The sequence below is a fragment of the Myotis nattereri genome, assembly GCF_964212035.1.
Source record: "Myotis nattereri genome assembly, chromosome: 4".
NCBI lineage: Eukaryota > Metazoa > Chordata > Mammalia > Chiroptera > Vespertilionidae > Myotis > Myotis nattereri.
In genome coordinates, this window is record NC_138079.1 from 106,147,268 (window position 1) to 106,172,909 (window position 25,642).

The 25,642-nt window shown below is 57.8% G+C and overlaps 2 protein-coding genes across 4 annotated transcripts; one reads left to right on the forward strand and one right to left on the reverse strand.

Moving 5' to 3' along the window:
- Positions 1–143: 143 nt before the first annotated feature.
- On the forward strand, positions 144–3,492 carry HSD3B7 (hydroxy-delta-5-steroid dehydrogenase, 3 beta- and steroid delta-isomerase 7). Of its 3 annotated transcripts, none has more exons than XM_081089641.1 (7): positions 144–467; positions 815–986; positions 1,191–1,346; positions 1,642–1,750; positions 1,824–1,923; positions 2,038–2,200; positions 2,508–3,492. In XM_081089641.1, the coding sequence occupies exons 1-7, from the start codon at positions 267–269 to the stop codon at positions 2,921–2,923; spliced, it is 1,317 nt and encodes a 438-aa protein (XP_080945767.1). In that variant the 5' UTR covers positions 144–266; the 3' UTR covers positions 2,924–3,492. The 3 variants fall into 3 exon arrangements, with proteins under 3 accessions (XP_080945767.1, XP_080945768.1, XP_080945769.1); XM_081089642.1 differs by having other exon boundaries at positions 818–986; XM_081089643.1 differs by having other exon boundaries at positions 818–986; positions 1,878–1,923.
- A 104-nt stretch (positions 3,493–3,596) lies between these two features.
- On the reverse strand, positions 3,597–23,952 carry STX1B (syntaxin 1B). The gene is made up of 10 exons (XM_081089644.1): positions 23,872–23,952; positions 13,555–13,629; positions 13,256–13,355; positions 13,102–13,176; positions 10,652–10,725; positions 10,093–10,201; positions 9,835–9,908; positions 7,384–7,521; positions 7,173–7,283; positions 3,597–6,918 (listed from the first exon to the last, which is right to left on the reverse strand). Exons 1-10 carry the CDS (start codon positions 23,899–23,901, stop codon positions 6,838–6,840), a joined length of 867 nt encoding a protein of 288 aa, XP_080945770.1. The 5' UTR covers positions 23,902–23,952; the 3' UTR covers positions 3,597–6,837.
- Between the last annotated feature and the right edge of the window lie 1,690 nt (positions 23,953–25,642).

The window sequence follows — 25,642 nt, forward strand, 5'->3', positions numbered from 1 at the left end:
GCTCTGGGCCACCTGATAGGCTGGCACAGCCCCCTAGAAATCCCCCAGCAAGGCCAGCCAGACCTGGCCAAGGTCAGGCCTCCATTCCCAGAACCACAGCTGCTGCTGGGCTTCTGGCCTCCTGGGAAATCCAGTATGAGGCAAGGACTGACATGCAGGAGTGAGGTCACTCTGCCTAGTCCATCCCTTCCCCCAAGCCCCTCAGTGCCCACCCAGCAGGTTTTGGCTTTCCCGACCCTCTTCCCCAAGTTCTTGGCTGGAACCGGATGCCAGTGGAGCGCAGTGGCCACCAGGGGGGGCCCTGTGGCAAGAGAGTAGGAGAGGAGGGGTGGAGGCTGGGCTGGTCTGTTCCTGGAATGGCCGGGAGGGAGGAGCAAGCGGAAGGGGACAACCATTTATCGCTGGCCGGAAACGAGAGAAGACCAGCTCTGGTGGCTAGTTTGGGCACCCTGGGACTGTGGCTGCAGGTAGGCAGAGCTGATGTCTGAGGTCCCCTTCCCTAGCCCCACCCCTGCCACCTCCCTCCCCTCTCCCTCCTCCCTCCCTCCCTCCCCCACTCTGTTTTTATCCCAGAACCTCCCCTCCACCTCAAACACTGAGTCCTTCCTGCAAGCCCTCACCATATCTCAGTAACCAGTTAGCAGGGTCAGAGGCAGGTAGCCTGGCTGCGCACCCACTAGGAGCAGTTGTGGCCCCTGGTCACTGCTCCAGTCCACTAGGCTGGAGGCCCCTTCACGGAGTGAGCAGTGAGCTGCCGGTGCTGGGGCCGGTCGCACACCGCAGGCAGCTCAGGTGAACCAGGGTCTCTCCCTAGCAGGACATGGCAGACTCGGCACAGGCCCAGAAGCTGGTATACCTGGTCACAGGTGGCTGTGGCTTCCTGGGGGAGCACGTGGTCCGAATGCTGCTGCAGCAGGAACCCCGGCTCCGTGAGCTGCGGATCTTTGACCTGCACCTGGGCCCCTGGCTGGAGGAACTGAAGACAGGTGATGGTGGAGGGGAGCTGGGGGGAGGGCGTGGACTCCCTTCGCTGTGGTGGAAAGGGTGATGCCTGTTTGTGTTCTCCAGTGCGCAGGAATGGGGTGAGTGAGTCACACTGGAAGCATGTGGTTCCCAGGGGTGTGGGCTGAACCAAACAGCTGATGCGGGCTCAGCTCTGACGTTGCCTCTGGCTGCCTTACCCCTACCAGGGCCAGTGCAGGTGACTGCCATCCAGGGGGATGTGACCCAGGCCCACGAGGTGGCAGCGGCTGTGGCTGGAGCCCATGTGGTCATCCACACAGCCGGGCTGGTGGACGTGTTTGGGAAGGCCAGTCCTGAGACCATCCATGAGGTCAACGTGCAGGGTGAGATATCCCCCCGCCATTCTGATGCACGTAACACCGGCCCATGGCCTGATCGTAACTGTTTGTGTCCCTCCCCCCGCTCTGACCTTGACCTCTGTGATTCTCCTGCGTCAAACAGTCCTGTGTGCACTCCTGTCCCTGTGACAGAAGGCCAGCCCACAACCTCACCAACTTGTGTGGCTTTCCCTGGGCCTGGGGAAGGAAGCCATACGCCTTCATCCAGGTTGGGGATGGGAAGGGGAAAGGTACAGAGAGGGAGGAAGCTTCAGTTCGGACTCGCACCCCGCCTCCCCAGGCACGAAGAATGTGATTGAGGCGTGTGTGCAGACTGGAACACAGTTCCTGGTGTACACGAGCAGCATGGAAGTTGTGGGGCCCAACGTCAAAGGCCACCCCTTCTACAGGTGAGCTGGGGCCCCCCCAATACCTTCAGAGCCCGTCCCCCCTTAGCATTAAGAGTCTTCTCTCCCCCACTAGGGGCAATGAGGACACCCCCTATGAAGCAGTGCACAGACATCCCTACCCTTCCAGCAAGGCCCGAGCTGAGCAGCTGGTCCTGGAAGCCAATGGAAGGAAGGTGAGGCGGGGAGCTGCAGAGCCACGGCCGGCTGGCGCCTCCCTGCTATTTCCGGCTTGAAGAGGGCAGGCCGCTGGGTCCTAGGTCTCAGCAGTGCCTACCTTTTGTTGCCAGGTCCGTGGGGGGCTGCCCTTGGTGACATGTGCTCTGCGTCCCACCGGCATCTATGGTGAAGGCCACCAGATCATGAGGGACATCTATTACCAGGGCCTGCGCCTGGGAGGCCGGCTCTTCCGGGCCATCCCAGCCTCTGTGGAGCACGGACGGGTCTATGTAGGTGAGGCCCGGGCCAGGCAGGGGGGAGGCTAAGAACCTGCATGGTTCTGGGAGGGGTGCCGTGTGTACCCTGCAGAGAAAAGAACAGCCTGTACATGGGCTAGGGTGGACGAGGAGGCGTGGGCCACAGGGAAACAGTGCCCTTGCAAGTTGGGAAGGCAGACACAACAGTCATAGGCGGAGGCAGAGGAGGGGCAGCATACATGGGCCCAGAGAGGAGGTGGCTTGTGTGCGGGCTGGCCCGGGAGAGCAGCAGCTCCATGATCACAGGGACACTCAGGGCATGTCCTCCCCGCTCCCTCTGGCAGGCAACGTGGCCTGGATGCACGTGCTGGTGGCGCGGGAGCTACGGCAGCGACCGGCATTGATGGGCGGCCAGGTGTACTTCTGCTATGACAAGTCACCCTATAAGAGCTACGAGGACTTCAACATGGAGTTCCTGGGCCCCTGCGGACTACGGCTGGTGGGCACCCGCCCGCTGTTGCCCTACTGGCTACTGATGCTTCTGGCTGCCCTCAATGCCCTGCTGCAGTGGCTCCTGCGGCCGCTTCTGCTCTATGCGCCCCTGCTCAACCCATACACCTTGGCCATGGCCAACACCACCTTCACCGTCAGCACTAACAAGGCTCAACGCCATTTTGGCTACGAGCCCCTGTTCTCATGGGAGGAGAGCCGGACCCGCACCATTCGCTGGATGCAGGCCATGGACAGTTCGGCCCAGTGACAGTGGAGCTGGGCCCGGAGCTCAGCGTAGCACATCCATCGGGGCCCCGATGGAGAGGGAAGGCTGCACTCTAGGGCTGGCGGGTCCGGCTGTCCTGGAGCCCTCATGCTAAGCCGTGAGCACTGCGTCCGTGTCCTGCTGCCTCTCAGTTCTAGGGCAGGATGTCTCGCTCTCACCCGCCTGCTGCCTGGTTGGCGGGGTTGTGATTTCCCTGATGTTCTCACTGCCATCCCGTTGGCTTTTCCAGCAGGAAGTGAGTACAAGTTCCACAGGCCTCCTGCCGCCCAAGCAGGACCCTCGGGCCTGGGCTCAGAACGAAGAGGCTTTCTGGCTCCTCCTACCTCCTCTGTCCCTCGGGGAGGGTCATAGCCCCATTATTGTAAAACATGTATCACCTTAAGGTGTTTATCTGTTCATTCTCCTCAGTGAAAGCTGAGGAAATCTATATTTTCACTTCTTCCCACCCCGCTACCCAAATGTAGGTCCTGCAATATTGTGAGGTCTCTGCCTGAGGGTGCCCCAGAAACTCTGTGCCTGCCCATGCCCTGGATTAAAACTCCTTTATCTACATCCGTGTCCAGTGCCTGCCCAGCTCCCTGGCCTGCCTCCCCGCGGCGCCCCTCCCCGCGGCGCCCGTCCCACTGGGGACAGAAGGAAGTGAGCACGCAGCACGCCCGCTGTTGGATTGGTTGCTATTTCTCCCGTTCCACGGGGCCCAACCCGGCCCAGGGTGGGGGTAGGGGGCTCTGGGGACAGGACATGCAGGGCTGGGGAGAGAGGGCAGAATTTTCCTGTGTTTTATCCATTTGCAACTTGGTCACCAATAGAGAGAAATGGGTCTCTGAGGGCGAACAGGAGCGGGCGGCCTGGCTCTGGGCCCCCAGCCAGGCCCCTAGAGTCCTGTCCCCTCTGGAGAGGCGAGGGAAAGAGCTCTAGAAACCAAAGGAGAAACGGGGCGGGCTCATGTCAGCAAACACAGCTACATCACGTGACACGCCAGCGACACGGAAACACACGCCAACGCACACGGCTGCACAGCGGGCAGGGGGCAGGTGGGTGGAAGGGAGCCGGGGGCCACCATCTTGTCCTTTGCGGGGCAGGCTGGGGGGCAGGGTGAATGCATAGAACACATCATGTACACACGCTCAAGGCGTGGCATGAGCGTGCATCGACCCACAGGCACATGGGATGGACACGCGCAGTGTGCTTTGTGAGAGGCAGAGCTAGGGCGAAAGGGGGAAGGGAAAGGGAAGCGGTGAGCCCTGGCCAGGCCCGGGACCACCCACGGGCACACATGGTTATAGGTGTGGAGGGTGGGCAGCACACACTCCTTTAAGACCACGTAAAAGACACCCCCCCAGACAACACTCCAGAACACACGGGACACAGCAGCCAACACGCAAACACATCATATGAGGCTGGGACTTGTGGAGGCTGGCGCACAGCAGACCTCGGGATCCTCTGGTCTGACGCTGGGATGGGCAGCTGTGGGCCTAATACCACGCAAGGAGGCAGCTGCCTGGCTCCAGCCCTGGCTCCAGCCTCCTGGTGGCCCCCAGGCTGTGGGAGTGCGGGGAAACACCTGGGCGGAAGGGTGTCCTGGCCGGGCAACCGGAAGGAAAGGGGGAGGGGGGGAAGTGCTAGGGTCCTCTCTGACGTCCCCAAAGAAGTGAAAAGGGAGCGGGAGGGCTGCTGGCAGACACAGGGCCACTTCCTGTCCTGCAGAAGGGCATTCTGGGAATGCAGTCAGGCGCCCCTCTTCAGGACAGCACAGCTTGGGGTTTGCACGTATTGGCCACACACAAGCAGAGCCCAAACAGCCTGGCAGGGAGGAGCTGGCATGGGGGTGGGGAGGGTACTGTGTCCCAGGTCACATCTGCATTGTCACACACACACACACGCACGCACACACACACACACACACTTCACATAAAGCGGAATCCTGGGAAATGATCTGCACACAACCCTGAGTCCTTTGCCCTGTGCACATGGATGCCCACCCCGAGGGCAGGGCACATTCCTGTACTTGTGTGTTCAGTCCTGTATATGTGGGTCCATGTTCCTCAGCCACGGAGTGCGGGAGCTTCTGACATTATCCTTTGCTCATGTACCTCCCATCAGCCACCAAACGCACGAACCCACCTGTGCATGTGTCGCCTACACAAGGGAGGAGCTAGCCCTTTCCTCACCATCAGAAACCCGGGCCTGTGCCCACCCTCAATCTCACCCTGGTTGGGGAGCAGCGATTGCAGACATTTCAGCAAATGTGTCCAGGGGATGGATCCCGGGACTTAGCCCCCCCCCCCCCGAGTGGCTGCTGCCACACTGGCCTCTCCAGTGCACCTGCGACAAACAGCTCCCCAAACCAAGGCCCCTGAGACGGAGCCCAGAGCATCAAATGGGGCGAGGGCCCCATATTCTGAGATAAGTGTGCGGAAGGCAGGAAGGCTCTCACTCCCTAGCTGTCTGGGGTGACTCTCCACACTGGCCTCATCACTGATGTCCTCGCCCTGGCCCTTCCAGGAGGCATTCATGTGCAAAGGGGGGCAGGCCTGTATGGGCGCCATGCCCATGGTAGCGGGCACGTGTGCTCCAGTGTGCTGCTGCGTGCCTGGGTGTGGTCACCTACACGAGGCCTGCTGAGCCTGGGCATGAGTGAGCACACGTGCCCCAGCCCTCACGCGTGCAGGCCTGTCCTCTGGCCGGGACACAGAGGAAGAGAAGGGGCTCTGACACCTGGCAGGGCAGGATGTGCCAGTTGCACAACGTTGATGTTGCAGCGTGTGGCCATGACCAGATGCTGGCAGCAGCTCCGGGGAGAGAGGGAGGGGCAAATCAATCTGCATAGACAAGCCTGGATGGGGCGCGAGACCTTCAAGAGAAACGTGTGCGCATATATAAACGGGACAAACACCGTGGAGCAAGCCTCCGTGCCAGTGCGCACACACGCTCACACGGACCGTCCAAACCGCGTCCTGTGCCCGCCCAGCCGTGTCCAGGGCGCAGCATGGATGCTCTGTCTGGGGAGACCTGCCAGCACTTCGGGCAGATCCTGAGACACACACAGTTCTCGCATCACCTGCTGGGAAATGCACATGTATATACAAGCCAAGCGAGGTTATTTATACGTGTACGCTTCCACTCACGTTGGCTCAACTCCAAGGCTCACCACACACACACACACTCTCTCTCTCTCTCTCTCTCTCTCTCTCTCTCTCCACCCCCCGGGACCCAGGCCTGGGGTGACTAAACCAGGAAGATTTGCGCCACATCTCGGTGGGGTGCCTGCCATGGCCCGTGAACTTGGGCCTACCTGGATCCTCTGGGAAGGACCATCTGCACACGCACAACCTGCCCCGTTTATAGCAGGTGTGGGGGCGGGGGTGTCAGTGGAAGAAGTGCTATTGCATTAGATTCAAACACTCAAACACAAAATTCCATGTACACAAATTATGTGTCCACAGACCTGTGGACACACACACCTATGCACAGAAGACAGCAGGGCTTGGCGGCTGCTGTGTGATCCCGGCCACAGTCCACACAACAACCGAGCGAAGGGGAGGCTAAGACGACACACAGACAAGGGGGGGCAAGAAGGGTGCTGTGGTGCTCCGACACACATCCGTGAACGCACACACTCAGGCTGGGGTGTCCACTCGTCTCGCGCACGTGCCGGCGGCATGCATGTTGGTGTGCATGTGTAATCACGCCTGCTGCGATTTATGTGGGGGCAGGGTCCATGGTGCAGTGAGGTCCAGGGACTCCAGGGTCTGATGGGGGGGTGGGGTCAGGAGAGGGCTGCCTGGGTCTGTCTTGAGGGTGAGCCTGGAGCAGGGGATGGAGTGAAAGGGGTCGTGGGGGTATTGCTCCCGATGTGGTGGGGGAAGGGTCTGGGGGAGGTAGGGGTGGTGGGCCTACAAGCCCAGCGTCCCCCCAATGGATGACGCCAAGACCACCCCCAGCACCACACAGCAAATGATGATCATGATTTTCTTCTGCAGGCAGAAAGGGCCATGGGACAGGAGGAGGCGAGAGGGGCAGTTTAAGAGAAAGAGAAACAGACAGAAAGATGGGGGGAGGGTGTGAGGGAAAAGAAGAGGGGAGAGAAAACAGAAAAACCAAGAGGTCAGAGCCAGAGATAAGGCCTTTCAGAGAATTTCATCACTTGCCTCAGCCCTGGCCAGAGCCCCGCCCCACCCCGCCCCCCGGCTCCAGCCCACCGGCCCACAGCCCTCCCCGCCCCGCTCACCCTCCGGGCCTTGCTCTGATATCTCACGGCTTTCTTCGTGTCAGACACAGCTCGCTCCACGTAGTCCACGGAATGTTCCACGTTGTACTCGATTCGGTCAATCATCTCGCCCTGCAGAGGGTATGTGCATGGGGGGGCGTGGGCTGGGCTGGAAGAGGGAGCCCGGGGAGGGGGGCGGCTTCCGCATGGTGTGGCAGGGCAGAGGCCCTACCTGGCTTTCCACGAGCATGGCCATGTCCACAAACATGTCGTGCAGCTCGCGGATGCTGGTTTCCAGTTTGATGATCTCGTTGTGCCTCGTCTCGATCTCATTCAGCGCCTGCTTCGTCATCTGGGAGTCCATTTTGATCTAGGGTGGGGGGGGGGGCTGCTGAAGACCACCCTTCACTCCCGTAACAGCCCAGAGCCTGCAGCCAGAGCGCTGGGTCCAACCCTAGCTGTCATTCACTAGCTGCAACCCCGGGCAAATGATCTAACCTCCCCGAGCCTCAGTTTCCCCACCTAGAAAACGTGGATAATAATAGTGCCCGCCTCATGGTCGCTGTGAAGATCAGAGGAGCAATATGTGTACATTGGTAAGAGCAGTGCCTGGCATACAGGAAGCACTGAAGACAAGTTTGTTAAATTACAAGAACTAACACTTGCCCCCAGCCCTCCCCCTTAGCCCAGGGCTGCCTCTATCACACACCACAGGCGCTCTGGGAAGGGAGACAGTGTCCAAGGCCCCACCAGTATTCGGGCCCCTGTCTGGTCAAAGGAAGACAGAAATGGAAGAAGACACAGCAGAGAGAAAGGGGCAGGGGAGGGGGGGAGAACAGCAAGCAGAGAAGGAGGCCCAGGTGAGAAGGCAGGGTGCCCACAAGCCCCTGGAGACTATGACATGAGAAGGGGAGAAACAATGAAGGGGTGCACTGACGCCTCAAGAGTCGGTGGAAGAGAGACTCCTCCCCACAGATGCCTGGCCTGAGCCAGGCCGCTCCCTTCTCAGAGATTTACTGTTTAGACCACATCGAGCCACTCCTCTCCTCTGAAACCTGCCAGGCTCCCCTAGCCATAGGGTACTCACCTTTATCTTTTTAAAAAATATTTTTTTACTGATATCAGAGAGGAAGGGAGAGGGACAGAGAGAGAGGAACATCAATGATGAGAGAGAATCATTGATCGGCTGCCTCCTGCACACCTCCTACTGGGGATCGAGCCCGAAACCGGGGCATGTGCCCTTGACCGGAATCAAACCCAGGACCCTTCGGTCTGCAGGCCGGTGCTCTATCCACTGAGCCAAACTGGTTAGGGCCACACCTTTATCTTAGCAGTCAAGGCCCCGGCTCCTTTACTACCCTCATCTCCTGCTATCCAACAGGAGCCAGAATCATCCAATGGCTGTTTGGCAAGTGGTCCACTCTCCCTGTCTTTGTCCAGTCTGTTCCTTTGTCTAGAGCAGTGGTTCTCAACCTTCCTATGCCGCGACCCTTTAATACAGTTCCTCATGTTGTGGTGACCCCCAATTTCATTGTTACAAATTGAACATAATTAAAGCATAGTGATTCATCACAAAAACAATATGTAATTATATGTGTGTTTTCTGATGGCCTTAGGCGACCCCTGTGAAAGGGTCGTTCGACCCCCAAAGGGGCCTCGACCCACAGGTTGAGAACCGCTGCTCTAGAGTGTCCTTTGCCCATCTCCCCCTGTCCAAACGCTCCTTGTCTCTTAAGGCTCAGCTCAATGCCACTTCCCAGGAAGCCTTCCCTGACTGTAGAAGTCAGCTACCACAGCGCCTGTCTGCATCTTGCACAGCCCTCAAGCAAGGTGCCAACCACCCTGCACTGGCTGGTTAACTGGCAGGGCTCAGCTCTGCCTTCTTAGGACCACTCACCAGCCGCCCTCCGTCCTCAGACAGACAGACAGCCTAGCAGAGCTGAGAGCTCCAGGCTAGCTGCTCACAATCAATTTGCTCGAAGCTAATTTAACAAAGGCCAGTTATCTAAGGAACAAAATGCTAGAAAGTCCCTGAACATACTTTAACCTGGTCTAGAAGCCTTACATAGAGCCATTCCACCACCAGAAGCATAAACAGACAGAACTGGCAGGCCAGGGTAAAATTCAAAAGAGAAAGAAGAACTACAGCTGGGGGAAGCCCATCCATTCACATACAAGATGACAAGGGCAGGCCAGTGTGCAAAACTAAAACAGGGTTTTTTAGAAATTTTCAAAAGGCAGGCACATTAGTCATTGGGTGAAAGAGCCTGCGTCAGTAGGGCGTTCTGCATCTTAGCACCGAAGAGTCCAGCTCTGCACTTTCACCGTGGATTCCAATACTGGCTCTGCCCCCAGCTGTGTGACCTCACCTAGTTACTTAACCTCTTTGGGCACCATTTCCTCCCCCGTGAAATGTGGCTCCCTCAGAGGGCTGTGGTGAGGACTGAATGAGGTTAGTAGGTAAATGTGAATCTGTAAAGTGCTTAAAACAGCGCCTGGCACACTACTGTTTGCCATTTTATGGGGGTGCCTTCCTGCTCTGCTCCCATGGAATTCCCCAGCTCCAGACCCAGGCCTTGCGATGCCAGCTATTCCAGGTGGACTTAGGCCCTTCAGTCTAACCTGCGTTTGGGGAGGAGGTGCAACTGCTTTACAGAACAGACCCACCCCCGCCCGCGCTCACATCATCAGTGAAGATGGCCAACTTCCCGCTCTCCAGCATGTCTTCCAGTTCTTCGTTGGTTGTGGTCCTTCCGGCTGTGGGGAGGAAGGACTCCATGCTCAGGGGCTGGGCCAGCCTCCGCTGAGGCGGTGGGATGGGGCAGGGACCCGGGACACCACCCTCCCCTGGGGCCCTAGGCCAGGTGCCCCTCCACCGAGAGGAAGGGCCTGGAAGGAGGCTTGGGCAGGCCTGGGGAGTCTGGAGGGGAGGCGCACGCACTGATCTCCAGCTGCCGCTGGATCCTGTCCTTGCAGCGGTCCCTGTACTTGGACTGGGTCGCATTATATTCGGTCATTACTTCCACGAACTTCCGGGAGAGTGTAGAATGCTGGGGTGGGGGTACACACATCAGGAGGCAGGGAGCAGAGACCAAGGGGGAGCCGTTAGTGCACAGGTGGAGTGGAGAGGAGGGGTGATCACTCCCCACCCCAATCCCTCACCAGAGCACAGTCCCCTGTCTCCCTATCTTACACCCAAACCAGCGGGCAGGGCATTTTAGGATGTGACCAGAGCCCGCGTTCGGCTGTAACCCCGCCCATCGTCCCCGCCCTCCGCTGTAGCCCCGCCCCCACCAGCATGACCCCCCCTCCCCGGCTCCGTCCAGGCCCCGCCCCCGCTGTAACCCAACCCCGCTCGTCGGCCCCGCCCCCGCTGTAGCCACGCCCCCACCAGCACAACCCCTCCCCGGCTCTGTCCAGGCCCCGCCCCCGCTGTAACCCAACCCCGCTCGTCGGCCCCGCCCCCGCTGTAGCCCCGCCCCCACCGGCACGCCTCCCACCTGGGTCTTGCGGATGCGCAGGTCCGCGGAGGAACGGTTCAGCCCCTCCTCCTGCTCGATGCTTTGCTCGATCGCTGCGGGAGAGAGGATGCAGTGACGGGCCGCAGACCCGGGGCGTGCGGGGCGGGGGTCCGGGACGGAGGAAGGGCCGACACCCCGAGGCAGGCCCCAGGCCTGTGAAGAGATGTCACACCCGTGGCGAAGGCAGACAGTAAAGGATCCATGGTGAGGGGCAGGAGGCCGAAAAGTAAAGGGACAGACGTTTGAGGGGGTCAGGAGGGCAGGTGGGAGGGAGGTTGAGGGCCGGGGAGTCACCAGACCGAAGGGCACTACTTGTTCCGTCGTTGGCTTGGGCCTTGGAAAGCCCGTAGCTGTAACTACGGCCCATTCCCGCGAGGGAGTGCGGCCCAGGCCACTGTGAACGGCCCGTGTGCAGGGAGCTCGGTCGCCGCGTGCTCGGGAAGGGGCCGGAGCCCGCCCTGGGGTTTTCCGTGGAAGGCGAGCACTTCCAGGTGGCTCAGAGGCCACCATTTCCTTGGCAAATTCTATGTGAGTGGATGGAAGCTCCATAGGGAAAACAGCTCTCCCCTTGCCCTACCAGGTACCCTGTCCCGGAATTCCCACTTCTAAAGGATTCTGGAAAAGCGCACAGATTAACTGGGGTTTCTGCTTCCCGATCATGCCCTCCTGACACTTATTCAGATTTTCTAAAAAAAACCAGCTTGTGGTCAGATGTCCTGGGCTCGGAGATGCAGCGGGGTGAATCGCCACCGGGTCCTCTCAGCCCTGGAAGGGCCTCCAGCCGGGCCCTGAGAACATCACTTCTCTGTTCCGCTGGCAGCAGGGACCTATGGGGCTGGACGGCACCCCGCTCCCTGCAGCAATGCGGGGCACTGACTGAGGCAGCTTTGGCCCAGCTGCTGCAGGAAAAGCACAAACACGCCCCAGGGAGGTCAGACTCCGGTCCAGACTCGATCCTATTGCCCGTGGGACTGGAGCCCAGCCCTGGGCGCAGGGGTCCTTTACTTGACAGCCTCACTGACTTCTTACAAAAACCCTGGGAGGTCAGTGATGTCGATCCACGTTTCAGACAGAAACCGAGGTTCCAATGCGTAAAACAACTCAATGCGGCACACAGAACCGAGCCCCTGCCGCCACACAGCTGGAGGAAGACGGGGAAGAGAAGCTCCTCTTTCTGGGGTCTGGAAGGTCAGCTTTTAGAAGCTCCTGCCACTTTTCCTACGTTCTTGACCCTTTCCTGAACCCCTAAACCATGGAGCCCTCCTCATGGTCTAACAGAGAGACTATTAAGGTGAGAGCTTGATGGGCCCAAGGATCACGGAGCCCAGGGACTTATTTCTAAGCTGTGTTCCATGGAACCCTGATTTTGAGAAGGAACTTGATGGGAGTGTTCCAGCCCCAGTTCAGCCAGAACAGCCGGCTTTTTATGTGCTGTATATACTGGGGTTCTTTGTAAGATTTCATTTGGGAAGAAAGGATTTTGCTACAAAAAACAACAACAAACCAGCTTTGAAATTGCTTCCATTTTTCTTACTGAGGGAAGGGTACTTGTCCAAATGAGTGATGGTGTCAGTTGGGCTCCCTCTGCCTGCATTTGTACTGCATGTGCTCCCAGTTTAGGCCATTTTCCTTTCCCGCACACTCTCCTGAGTGCAAAAGGTTTGTGTGTACAGATCAGCCCTGGCTAACGCACGGCCTCCTGTTGAGTCCAGGAGGGCATCAGGTCTCCGTCCTCATCTCCCCGGACCGAGGTCACAGCACGCAGGCCCAGGCATCTGCCGCGGCTCCCGTCCCCCACAGCCCGGCAGCGTGGCTCAGACAGAGGAGGCGCTTGGCCAGTGTTGTCTGCTGCTGGATTGCCATGAGCAGACAGAGCAGCATCACGGTAACACTGCTATTCCCCTGGCACCGGCCGGCAAGGAGGTTCCCAACCCACAATGCCTTGGGGGAAGGTGGTTATTACCAGCACCCAAGTCCTTAAATTAGAGTGAATACATGAGCATTTGGCAAGTCCCTCCTGAAAGCTTGCCAGCCCCTGATGTCAGCCACACAGTCCAATCTGTCCTGAGCCGAGGATACCAATTCAGAAGCATTTGCTGAACCCACCTACTGGGTGCCTGGGACCATGCCTGGCACCTGTTCTGGGGAAACGAGGCCTTAGAGAAGCTAAAGCCAGTTGGGAGGCTCTATTTTTCTGATGGAACCGGCAGAGCTCATATACAATCTGGACAGCTCGCCCCCTCTCCCTCATTTCCCTGCCGTGTCTCTTTCTTCAAGGAATCTGGAGCAAGGAGGGAAACGGGCTGTGTGCTTCCTCACTGTGCAAGAACCTGGCTCCTAGAAGCGTGCAGACATTCCTGACAGAAAGGCCTGTCGGCCGCCGGGAGGCAGAGCCCTTTTTCTCCTTCGTGGGGGATTGCAGTCCTCACCTTTCAATTTGGACCGAACCTTGTTGGCGGTCTTCTTGATGTCTGCAGTGAGGTCCTCCAGCTCCTGTTTGGTCTCTGAGGAGGGGGCCAGAGTGAGTGAGAAATATGGGTGGAGCCCAGCCCCAGCCCCTGGCCGCCCCGCGGCACCACTCACTCTCATCCGGGTTGGGGGCGGCCAGGATGGCGCTGTGCTGTTTTTTCACTTGCTCCACATCCTCCGACAGCTTCTCGATGCAGCCCCGGATCTCCTCCACCTGGGGCGGCAAATTGGCGATGCCCAGGCAAGTCTTCAGGCCAGACAGGGCATCCACGGGGCTCACTCGGGGCTCAGGGAAATGGGCAGACCCAGAGGGACTGGTAAAAGGCCAAGGGGTGGAGGACTAGAGAGTGGGGAGGGCGGAGTTGTTGGCTGGGGGCCAGGTTCTGGGCCTGGGGTATTGGAGACTCAGTTACCTGTTCAAAGAACTCATCCATGAAGTGGTCCCGATCCACATGGACCACCTCCTCCTCATCGTCACTGTCTTTCGCCTGCGAGACAAAGCAAGGAGGAGACCATGAGCAGCCCCACCCTGGCCCTGCTGCCAGCTCCAGGCTCAGAGCAGGAGTCTGGGAGGGGCCATGGCAGGGTGCGCGGCCAGCCCCCAGGCAGTCAGGACGAACACTGGCCATGGGTGGCCAGGACACCAGAGGCCAGGTAGCTGATGGGAACGAGCTAAAGGCGCCTCTCGGGGGGATGTGGCCCTGGGAACACACAGCCCCTGCTATTAACCAACCAGCGCGGAGGTGTTTCAACGCTGTAACAACCGGCTGAATGTCGGCCTTGCAGTGGTCGGCTCTGGGCTCTGAGGAGCGGTCTGGAATGGAGTCCCAGGGGCCGGACCTCCCCACCATCCCTCAGCCACTGGGGCCAGGCCTCACTTTGCTGCCTCTTCTTCCCGGCCTGCGTGCCCCTCTCCCTGCCACGTCCTCTCCACAAGGTCAGTTCACTGCCGGCTGCGGGGCGGTGCCGGGTTGAGCAAGCAGTCAGGCCCCATGAGGGCTGGAGGAGACACAGCAGCACCCACCCTCCCGCCCTCCTGTGTCTTCCTCCTCCTGCCCACCCGCACCCCCTCAGCTTGCTCTGCCCCCGCTGCCCCGCTGACTCCCCGACTCTCCTTGGTGTATTCACTTGCTTTCATCCAGCCTCTTCCAACTTCACACCCACCTACTCTCACTTGCTTGGATTTCCTAGTTGCAACCTGCAGCTGCTCAGCCCTCCACCCCCAGGGCTCACAGACACAAAGGGATTTACACACCCACACCTCCACCGAGAGACCAGTGACACACACCAGGCACACAGACAGGCCCACTGACACCCACGCGGAGACACAGTAACAGGCTGACGTTCACCCACACGCAGACCCAGGGCAGAGCTGCGTGCTGCTTCGTGCGGACACCGCGGTCACCCGCACCCCAGGGCATCTGGGAGCCCCCCCCCCCCCCCAGCTGGTCTCCCAGCCTCAGAGCCTCAGAGCCTCAGGTCTGCACACTCGTTCGGAGCTGGGAAAAGGGGAGGGGCAGGGAAGCTCACCGGTGATACCCTCCTGACTCAAGATTCTATGCGTGGGGCAGAAGTCTGAGGACAAAAGCTGAGCCCTCCCAGCTTAAGTACACCTGCAGCCCTAACCAGCCCCACGGGAAACTTAAAGGGTTCACCCTGAGTCCCAGGAAGAACCACTCAGAATCTACTAGTCAGTACCAGAGCCTGAGTGAAATCAAGACAGGATCCAAAAAGTGTCTGCCTAGCGGGGGCCGGGGGAGGGGGGTGTCTAAAGAGAAGAGCTCCCATGGAACCTCAACAGGGTCCAAGCAGATCGCAGACAGGCCCTGGCAGAACCCGACGGGCTCAGACCGAACCAGACTCGGCACAGACAGATGCCAGACAGCTCAGATCGAACCTAGACAGCCAGATGGGACCTAGCTGCAATCCAGACAGCGGGTGAAGGCAGGATCCGCAGAGCCCGGATGGCCCTGGAAAGAACCGAAAGCCCAGGGAAGACCCAGCCGGACTCTAGAAGCCACCAGCTTCCTGCCCACGCCCTGCCCGGAAACTCCAGGAATTCTCCCGCAGACGGGCCCACACCATGTCGGAAAGTGTGCTCCGCACTGACATTTAATTTCCAGAGAATCCCAAAATCCACCAGGAAAGGGAGGCTCCTCCATCTCTGCCCACAGCTGCCCCAGAAGACGGGTGGCACCAGGTAGGGCTTGGGACTCTGATGGGTCTCAAGCCCCCACCTGACCCGGGACCACCCCCACAGACCTTGGCCCTTAGAGACTTGGGGTGCTTGGCTGGTCCCTGAAGCCCCACCAGCCTCCCATGATGCTTTGTCCTCAAAAAGCCAGATGTCACCCTAGCCGGCTTGGCTCAGTGGATAGAGCGTCAGCCTGCAGACTGAAGGGTCCCAGGTTCGATTCTGGCCAAGGGCACATGCCTGGGTTGTGGGCTCCATCCCCTGTGGGAGCCGTGTAGGAGGCAGCCAATCCATGATTCTCTCTCATCATTGATGCTTCTCTCTCCCTTCCCCTCCCTTCCTCTCTGAAATCAATAAAAATACATTAAAAAAAAAAAAAAGCAAGCTACCCCATGAGGACTCCTTCCCCTGGCACCCCTCTCTGCCTTCAAGCACTCAACTTAGCCCAGCTGCCCTCAGGTCGCCAGGCCTCCCCTTCCTGTTCTCTCCCTTTCCCTTCCCCATGCTGACTTAGACTTCCTGAAGCCCGATTTCTGTCTCTCCTATTCTTCCCAGAGCCAGTTCCTTAGCTTCTGCCCTGAGGCACGCGACCTGCCTATTTCCCTGTCCTTGAGACAGGAAAAAAGGCAGAGGCCCCAAGGATGACCTATTTGGTGTAATAATTACAGAGAGCCGAGCGCTAACAATCCGCTACCCTTCACAAACACTTCTGCATCGATAATCCCTTTTGATCTCCATAGCCCTGCTGAGAAAGGAAGAGCAAATACCACTGTCCCCATTTCACAGATGAGGGAACAGGAGTCAGAGGGGAAAAAGGAAAGTGGCGCCCAGGCTGAAGGGAGTGGGGAAACCGTAGGCATCTAAGGCCTCCCCCACACGCCTCCACAGCTGGAGACGGGGCCGCCTCCTGCCAGCCCTTCTGCCCCAGCTACCTCCCTCTCAAGGTCCAATCTGGGGGAGGCTCTGCGCCCTGAAATCCTGGCAAAATGCTGCCATTTAAGAGCACCTTTGCACAGACCTTACCATTTTGTTATCTCATTTAATCTTCATTAAAACTCCATGAGGACCATTGACCAACATTATAATCATGGCAAACATTTACACAGAACGTTATGGATACCATTTTAGGCACTCCGCATATATTTATCCATTTGATTATTTTTTAAATACATTTTATTGATTTTTTACAGAGAGGAAGAGAGTGGGATAGAGAGGTAGAAACATCCATGAGAGAGAAACATCGATCAGCTGCCTCCTGCACACCCCCTACTGGGGATGTGCCTGAAACCAAGGTACATGCCCTTGACCAGAATCAAACCTGGGACCCTTCAGTCTGTAGGCCGACGCTCTATCCTGAGCCAAACCATTTAGGGCCATTTGATTATTTTTAAAAAAATATATTTTATTGATTTTCCACAGAGAGGAAGAGAGTGGGATAGAGAGGTAGAAACATCGATGAGAGAGAAACATCGATCAGCTGCCTCCTGCACATCCCCCACTGGGGATGTGCCCGAAACCCAGGTACATGCCCTTGACCGGAATCGAACCTGGGACCTTTCAGTACGCAGGTCGAAGCTCTATCCACTGAGCCAAACCGGTTTCGGCTGATTATTTTTTAAAAAATGTGTTGTATTGATTTTAGGGGGGGAGAGAGAGAGAGAGAAAGAGAGAGATCGATGTAAGAGAGAAACATTAAGCAGCTATATATGCACCCTGACTGGGGAGCTAACCTGCAACCTAGGTATGTGCCCTGACCAGGAACCAAACCTGCAACCTTTCGTGCATGGGGCGACGCTCCAACCCACTGAGCTACACTGGCCAGGGCTCTCCCTCTAATTCTTACACACAGCCTCCTGAGGCAGGTATCATCGCTCCCTTTTGTAGATGGGGAAACTGACTGAGAGGCCAAGGCATTTGCCCAAGTCAGTAGCTAGAAGGCCACATGACTCCTCCCCTCTGACCTCAGCCTCTGCATTTGCTGGGTGGCAATAATGTCTACCCCAAATGGGGGGCAGGAGGGCAATGAAACCAGGCAGGGTGCGGGGGAGGATGCCCCATCTGCCAGAGAGAAAATGAACGCTAACTGGGGCCTGGCTATTACCCCTTCCCCTCCCAGGTTACAGATGACGAACAGGCTCAGAGAAGCTGCCTAACTGTCTAAGGCTTCGCAGCAAATAAGGCCAGAGGTGGGGCCCGAACTGTCCGGTGCTAAATGCCAGGCTCTTTCCCCTCCATCCTTCCCTTCCTACCTGGCCTCAGAGAGTCCGCTCTGCTGTGTCCTCACTCCTGCTGAACTCCGTGGCCAGGACAGCAAAGCATAAGAGGTGCCTGGCGGCAGGAGGAGCTCACACAAGGAAGCCAGGCATTCTCGCCTCCGCTCGACTCGCTGTGTGATCCTAGGAGAATCTCAGCCCCTCTCTGGGCCCCAGTTCAGCTGTGAAATGGGTGGGCTGTACAGGTGCTCAGTCCTTCCTGCTCTGGGGTTTACATGTTCAATCATGAGCACAGCCTCCATATCTGGAAGCTGGCCAGCCTAAACGAGCGAGGCTGCGGGCAAACGAGACGACCTAGGAAAAGAGGATCAGATGTGCCTGATCCTCTTTGGACAATCCAAGCCCCTGTTTCCTCATGAGCAAAATGAAGATAAGAATTATCTGCATCTCGCCCCGGCTGGTGTGGCTCATTGGTTGGAGCAGTGTCCCGTGCACCTAAAGGTCATCGGTTTGATTCCCAGTCAGGGCACATGCCCAGGCTGTGGGTTTGATCCCCAGCCAGGATCCGTGTGGGAGGCAACCAATTGATGTTTCTCTTTCTTTCTCCCTCTCTAAAATCAATTTTTAAAAATCATGTCGCCCTGACTGGTTTGGCTCAGTGGATAGAGCGTCAGCCTGCAGACTGAAGGGTCCCAGGTTCGATTCCGGTCAAGGGCATGTACCTGGGTTGCGGGCACATCCCTGGCAGGGGGTGTGCAGGAGGCAGCTGATCGATGTTTCTCTCTCATTGATGTTTCTAACTCTCTATCCCTCTCCCTTCCTCTCTGTAAAAACTCAATAAAATGTATATTTAAAAAAATATGTTTAAAAATCATGTCCTTGCCCTAGCTGGTGTTGCTCAGTGGTTCGAGTGTCAGCCCCTGAACTGAGGGGTCTTGGATTTGATTCCTGGTCAAGGGCACACACCTGGGTTGCAGGTTCCATCCCAGCGCCAGTTGGGCAGTGTGCAGGAGGCAACCAATCGATGTGTCTCTCTCACATCGATGTTTCTCTCTTTTCCCTCCTCCCTCCCTTCCACTCTCTCTACTGGTAAAAATCAATGGAAAAAATATACTCAGGTGAGGATTAACAAAACAACAAAAAATAGTATGTGCTTGTGTGAGGATTTTGCTCAGTGGATAGAACGTCGGCTTGTGGACCGAAGGGTTGCAGGTTTTTTTTTTGTTTTGTTTTAATATATTTTATTGATTTTTTACAGAGAGGAAGGGAGAGGGATAGAGAGTAAGAAACATCGATGAGAGAGAAACGTCAATCAGTTGCCTCCTGCACAACTCCCACTGGGGATGTGCCCGCAATGAAGGTACATGCCCTTGACTGGAATCGAACCTGGGACCCTTCAGTCCGGAGGCCGACACTCTATCCACTGAGCCAAACCAGTCAAGGCAGGGTCCCAGGTTTGATTCTGGTCAAGGGCACATGCTTGGGTTGTGGGCTCGGTCCAATGTGCAGGAGGCAGCCAATCAATGATTCCCTCTCATCATTGATGTTTCTATCTCTCTCTTCCTCTCCCTTCCTCTCCGAAATAAATAAAAAATATATTTAAAATAAATAAATTAATTAAAATTTTATTAAAAGAAAAAAAGAATTAGCCCCCGCCAGTGTGGTTCAGTTGACCTACAAACCAGGAGGTCACGGTTCAATTCCCAGTCGGGCATATGCCTGAGTTGCAGCTCAATCCCCAGTGGCGGGCGTGCAGGAGGCAGCCAATCCATGATCCTCATCATTGATGTTTCTCTCTCTCTCTCCCCTTTTCCCTTCCTCTATGAAATCAATAAAAAATATTTTTTAAAAAGAATTATATATCTCTAGTACATCTAACACAACACATATGTACTGATTACCAGCTGGGCCCTGTTACAAGTGCTTTGAACTTCTTGTTTAATCTTACAGCCACTCCATGAACTAGAAACTATCCATATTCCCATTTGACAGATGAGGAAACTGAGGCATGGGGAGATTAAGTAACTTGCCCAAGATTATGTAGCTGATGGGTGCTGATAGGGCGATGCCTAGATATGAAGCCAGACACTGCTCTTTACGGCTCAACACCCCTCAAGCGCTTGAGGATGGAATGAGAGAGTCGAGTTCCTGGGCACCCCAGGAGCTGCCTGGGAAATAGGGGTAATTGGATCAGATCCAAGCCTCCAGCTTCAGTCCTTCCCCATTAGATACCAAGGGCCCTTGTGTGGGTGTCAGCAGTAGGAGACAACATAGACAGATGGGGAGATGGGAGGAGGAGAGGGACAATGTGAGCCAGCAAGTCACTGACCAAAGCGACCGATGGTGACAGGGTGACTAAAACAGAGGTAGAAAGAGACGGGAATTGGGTGACAGAAAAGTCACAGAGTGTGTGTGTGTGTATGTGTGAGTGAATACACATGGGCCCATGTACACACACACGTGCTCACACGTGCTCCTCAGGGGTGCAAGCATCGCTTGATCCAGAGGCAGCAGCCTGTCTCCCCCCTTCTGCCCATCTGTGCCCTGACCTGGGCCTCTCCTTCTACCAGCATCTGGGCTAGCCCCCCTCACCCCACCTCTGTCCCCTGCCTTCCCTGCCTCCCACTTACTCCCTTCCGCATCCTCCCTCCGCCCCACTGAGTCACTCATTCATCAGACCAGGATGTACGATCGGCGCCAAGCTCTCTCCCAGGTGCTCTGGGAACAGTGGCGAACGAGACAGGAAGAAGGTCCTGCCTCCAGGAGACAGACAATGAAAACCCATCAAGACAGTGTCAGGCTGTGCTAAGGAGCAGGGGAGAGAGAAGCCAGGGGAGTGATAGAGAGGCAGGAGCCAGGGGCGGCTTTACACCGGACGGCCAGGGAGGGCCTTCCCCGGCTGACCCTTGAGCTAAGTCCTGAGGAGTCCACTGTGCCACAGCCTGGGGAACAGAGTTCACGGCAGAGGGAAGCGTGTTCCAGGCAGAGGGGAGAGCATGCAACAGAGGGACCCGCACTCTGGGCCGAGGGGACAACAAGTGCAAGGTCCTCAGAAGCGGGGCGCGGGGGGGGGGGGGGCGTGCTGTTTGAAGAGCAGAAACAAGCCCTGCGCAGCGGGCTGGCCCCGGCTCGGCACCCAGGGCGTCTGCGTCTCGGTCCCTCTGGCACAGATGGGGCTACTCTTCCCTGTCCTCTCAGGTCTGCCTTTCCAAAGCGCCCGCTGTGCCGGTCCACACCCGAGCGCTGCAGGTCGGACTCGGCCGGCCCTCGGGCACAGGACTGGTCCTCTAACAGCCCCCATTCCCACCGGGCCTCAGCGTCCAGCCTCCCTCAGCGCAGGCCTCGCCCGCCTCCCTTTCCCAGCCTTCCCATTCCTCAGCCCACAGCGTCTCTCCTGGTGCTGTCTCTCCCACCGACCTTCTCTGTCTCCCTTGCCCCCCCTCCTCTCCTCCAGAGCCCCGTCCCTGGCCCCCGTTTGTGGATCCCGGGACACCAATCCAGCCGCTTACCCCGACTGCAGCCTCCATTCCAGCCAAGCACCTCCCAGTTCCCAACCAAAGGGGTTTGGTACACGGGAGACAGAAAATCCTGGTTTGACCCTGGCTCTGCCATTAACAGCTGTGTGACCTTGAGCAAGTCAGGTTACCTGTGTGGCCCTCAATTTACTCTAAAATAAATTAGGGTCACATCCTGCCCATCTCAAGGGTTCAAGAGAAATAAACAAGTCAGCTGTGGAATTACAAACATTCGAGTACTGCTGGGCACCAGGCCTTCTTCTAGGTACTTTTTGCAAAGTAACTAGTTTCAACCCTTAGGATAACCCTGCAAATTGTCAATTACTCTGATTTCACACGTGAAAAAATTGACCATCAGAGAGGTTAAGCAACTTACCCAAGGTCACACAGGAAGTAGCAAAGTCAGGATTTGAATCCAAACCGTCTGACTCCCAAATCTGTGCCCTCAACTGCTATGTGATAAACATACCCGACAACCCCTTGGGAACTCTAAAGCACTGTTGGAAAGACAATCACCTGCTGGGCGGACATCCCCTCCCACCACTGCCCCCATCCCTCTCAGCCTCCCAGAGAGCCCTTTCCCAGGCCTCCCACGCCCTACGCAGCTTCTCCTGCTTCCCAGCCTCCTTGCTCTTAACTCTGGCAGGAGACCCTCAGCACTCCTTGCATCTGGCAGCTTCTTTCCTCTCCACCCACCCCCTCCCAAATCTCCAGTTTCCCAGAGCTATGACTAACAGCAGAGCCACCCGCAGGCACCCAGCCCTTCACCCTCCATACCACTTCCCACCCCGCCCGCCTCACTGCCCCCAGGAGCCCGAGTGACAGAGTCCTCACCTCTGGGCAGGGTCCCCTGACCCACTCAGATGAAGACTCCCATCCCCTGCCTCCTCCTCCATCCCTTTCCCCTCCCTCCTCCTCTCTCTGATTCCACCACAGTTCCACCACCTCACCCCAACCCACTTTCCATTTCTCTGGATTTTGGAGTCACGGATAGTCTTAGCAGCAGGGGCTGTGGGTTCAAATCTCAACTCCTCACTTGCTAGTTGTGCGTGTGGCCGTGGGCGAGTTGTTTAACCATCTCTGGGCTTTAGTTTCCTCAACTATGAAATGAGGGAGTCTCTCAGTCTACCCGCCTTTCCAGGAGGCGGGCGAGGGTCTAAAAAATCATGGACGGCAACCTGCTTTGGGTGAAAACGACTTCTTGAGAGAAGGGCGGTTTAGAGCCCGGATGGAGCCCCTGCCTGGCTGCCTTTTATTAGCTACGTGACTTCGGTTAAGTTACTTAACCTCTCTGGGCGTCAGTTTCCTTATCTTTAAAACGGGCTAACACTAGTTCCAGCCTCCTAGAGTTGCTGTGACAATCAACATGAGTTAATACGTATAAACCTTAGAACAGTGTCTGGCACATAAGTGTTGGTTGTTTTTTATTATTGCTATTTTCCTGATGCCTATTCAGTAAGTTTAATAAAGAAATAAACCTTCACCATTCCCTCCCTTGACCACCAATTCCTGCTTCCTTCCCACTTGCCAGCCCATCTCTCCCCAGAGACAGCAATCACTGGCCTCAAGCCCCTACCTCTTGTCTTAGGAACCTGGTTCCCCACCCCCAAATCCAGGGGGCTCTCCAAAGAGTTTTTACCCCGCCCCTCACCGCGCCCCCCCCCCCCCTTCATGTTGAGACTGTTTCAAAGGCCAAAAAAGCAGAGTCCTGTGTCAACTTGGCAAACAGGAAACCCACATTCCAGGCTGATCCTCCCACTCACTTGCTTGGTGACCTTGGGCAAGTCCCTGCCCATCTCTGAGCCCCGGTTTCCCTGACCCGTCAAACGGAGTAAAGGAGCTGGGGCGGGTGCTTTATTCACCACAAGACCTGGGGCCACAGCAGGTCAGCTCTGCCTCCTGGAGCCCCGGGTCATCTCTCCAAATCCCCAGCCTCCTCCGCACCACACACCAGGCTCATCCAGGTCCCTCTCCCCAGCCCCTCCAATCGGCAGCCTTCACTGCAGACACCAGCCCCCCAAGCACAACTCGCCGCCGGGCCAGACTCCGGGGCCTGGCCTCTCGGGCCTGCAGACCGGGCCCAGGGCCGCCCGCCTGCCCGGCTGTCAGGGGCAGCTCCCCCGCAGAGCACAGTCCATGTCAGACAACCCAGTTCCGCCGCCCTGTGCCTGGAACCTCCTCCTTCTCCTCTGCAACCCCACCTCCAGCCTCCGGGGTCACCCCGGCTCAGGCCCGGGCCCTCTGGCCGTCTCCCGAGGCAGCCCCCTCCCTCCTGCGTCTGAGGTGCCCCCTTCTCGTGGAGCAACACGCACGTGCGCACGCACACACTCACGCACACACTCACACACACACTTCACTCACGGCCAGGTGTGGGCATCTCGGTCCCAACCTGTGTCCTTCCCCAGAGCACCCCCACGTCTGGTCCTGCTGGACTCAGCCTGGCCCAGTAACAGCCCAGCCTTCCGATCCCGAAATCCGCCGCCGGGCGGACAGCACCCTCCAGTTCCCTCCTGACATTCACTCTTCCCATCCCAGGTTAGACCAGGGCCCTCCTGGGAATGGGGGTGTCCAAGGCCCTGGAGCCTCTCCGGCCCCGGCGTCTCACCGGCCCCCAGCACCTCCCCGCCACTGTCCCCAAAATGCAGGTTCACTGGGGAACATCAGGTGCCCCCAGAAATTGTGGTGCCCCTGCCACCCGCCTCCAGTCTCATCATCTGCCCCCACAACCCAGCACCTGCCCCACTCCACCCCCACGCGCTCCCCAAATATTGGGGTCCCTCCCCCCATTTTCCCCACCCCCAAGCTCACACTCCGCAGCTCCTGAGTCCGATCCTTCATCCTGCGACGGCTCCTCCTCCTCCTCGTCCTCCTGCCTGGGCTGCCGCTCCTACCTTCAGGCTGGGCGCCGGAGGCTGGGGTCTGGGGGCGCCGGGGGCGCAGCAGAGCCGCTGGGGGAGGCGCCGCGGGCGGGGGCGGGGCCGGGGGCGGCGGGCGGCGGGCCGAGCAGGGGCAAGGGCCCGGACCGGCTCGGCTCTGCCGGGGCTGCGGTGGCGATGCGGCTGCGGCACAGGCTTGGATGGAGGGATGCGGGAGCCGAGGCGCGGGGGAGGGGGGTGGAGGGAGGTGAGGAGCCCGGGAGGGAGGGGGGAACCGGGAGGGGGCGGGGAGCAGGGGGCATGCGCAGCACCCGGGTCTGGGGGCGCCTGGGGGTTGTAGTCCGGGGAGGGGGACCCAGGAAGAGGAGAAGGGAGCGTCCTCGAGGAGGGGCGGGGAGGAGCGGAGCGGAGGAGCCGGAGGGATGCGGAGACGAGGAGGCGCAGCGGCGGCTGAGATGCCGGGGAGGCGGTGGGGCGGGGGCGGAGCAGCAGCAAGAAGGGGCGAGAGAATGAACACCCTGGCAGAGGGGCTGCGAATCCGACAGCAGGCGGGACGGACAGATTTTATGTTCTGTGTCTGGGAGGATCAGTGTGAGCCTGTGCACGACCCCCTCTGCGTGTGTGTGTGTGTGTGTGTGTGTGTGTGTGTGTGTGAGTTCGTGCGCGCGTGGCCCTGCAGGAGACTCTCTGGACACTAGAAATAGCAAGACTGACCCTAGGTGGCTTTTGTGATGTGAGGAATCAGCCAAGCCTCGCTGAGAAGGACAAGGGGCATTTTTTTTTTTTTTTTTTTGCACAGCCTTTTCCACTCGAAGTGTGAGTCCCTGGGCAGCAGGGAGTCTCAGAGCTCTGCTTGTCTACCTCCAGGGACGGGGTGCTCACTGCCTAACCAGACCTCCTGGCCGACCTTTAAGATAGAGCTGCCTTTTAAAAGGGAAATTCATCCACACTGGGAGGGGAACCCCGATGCCCCTGACCATCCAGTGCCTGCATCCCTCTCCTTGGCGCCCACCTCACCTCTCCTGTCTCCCGGCCTCAGCCTGGCCTCCCCCCTCTGCTCCTTCCTGTGATGGGGCTTTGGCCCCAACAGGCCTTGGACCTGTTTTTGCCAAGCACCAGTGAGCTCTCTGATGGGAGATCCATTGATCACCTGTCGGGCCTCATCCTCCAGGATCTTTCAGGGACGTATGACCCTGATGACTTCTCTCTCCTTTCTTTCTTGATTTTTTAAAATATATTTTTATTGATTTCAGAGAGGAAGGGAGAGGGAGAGAGAGAAACATCAATGATGAGAGAGAATCATTGACTGGCTGCCTCCTGCACACCCCCTACTGGGGACCGAGCCCGCAACCCAGGCATGCGCTCTTGACCAGAATCGAACCCAGGACCCTTCAGTCCACAGGCCGATGCTCTATCCACTGAGCCAAACCAGCCAGGGCTCTTCTTTAAACCCTCTCCTTAGTTCCCAGCCTGTCTCCTGCCTCTACACGCCCCCCCCCAAAAAAAAACACACACACAAACCTCTGGATGTTGTTTCTCAGCCTCCTTCCAGACCCCTCCATTCTCCCACACCCCTCAACAGCGGGTTCCCCAGGCCCCATCCCGTCTTCTTTCGTTACCCTCTCACCTCCCCGGGTTCGGCTGTGTGTCTACGTGTCCACAATATTGACATCTACGCGCAAGCCAGATCCTGCTCCTCAAAG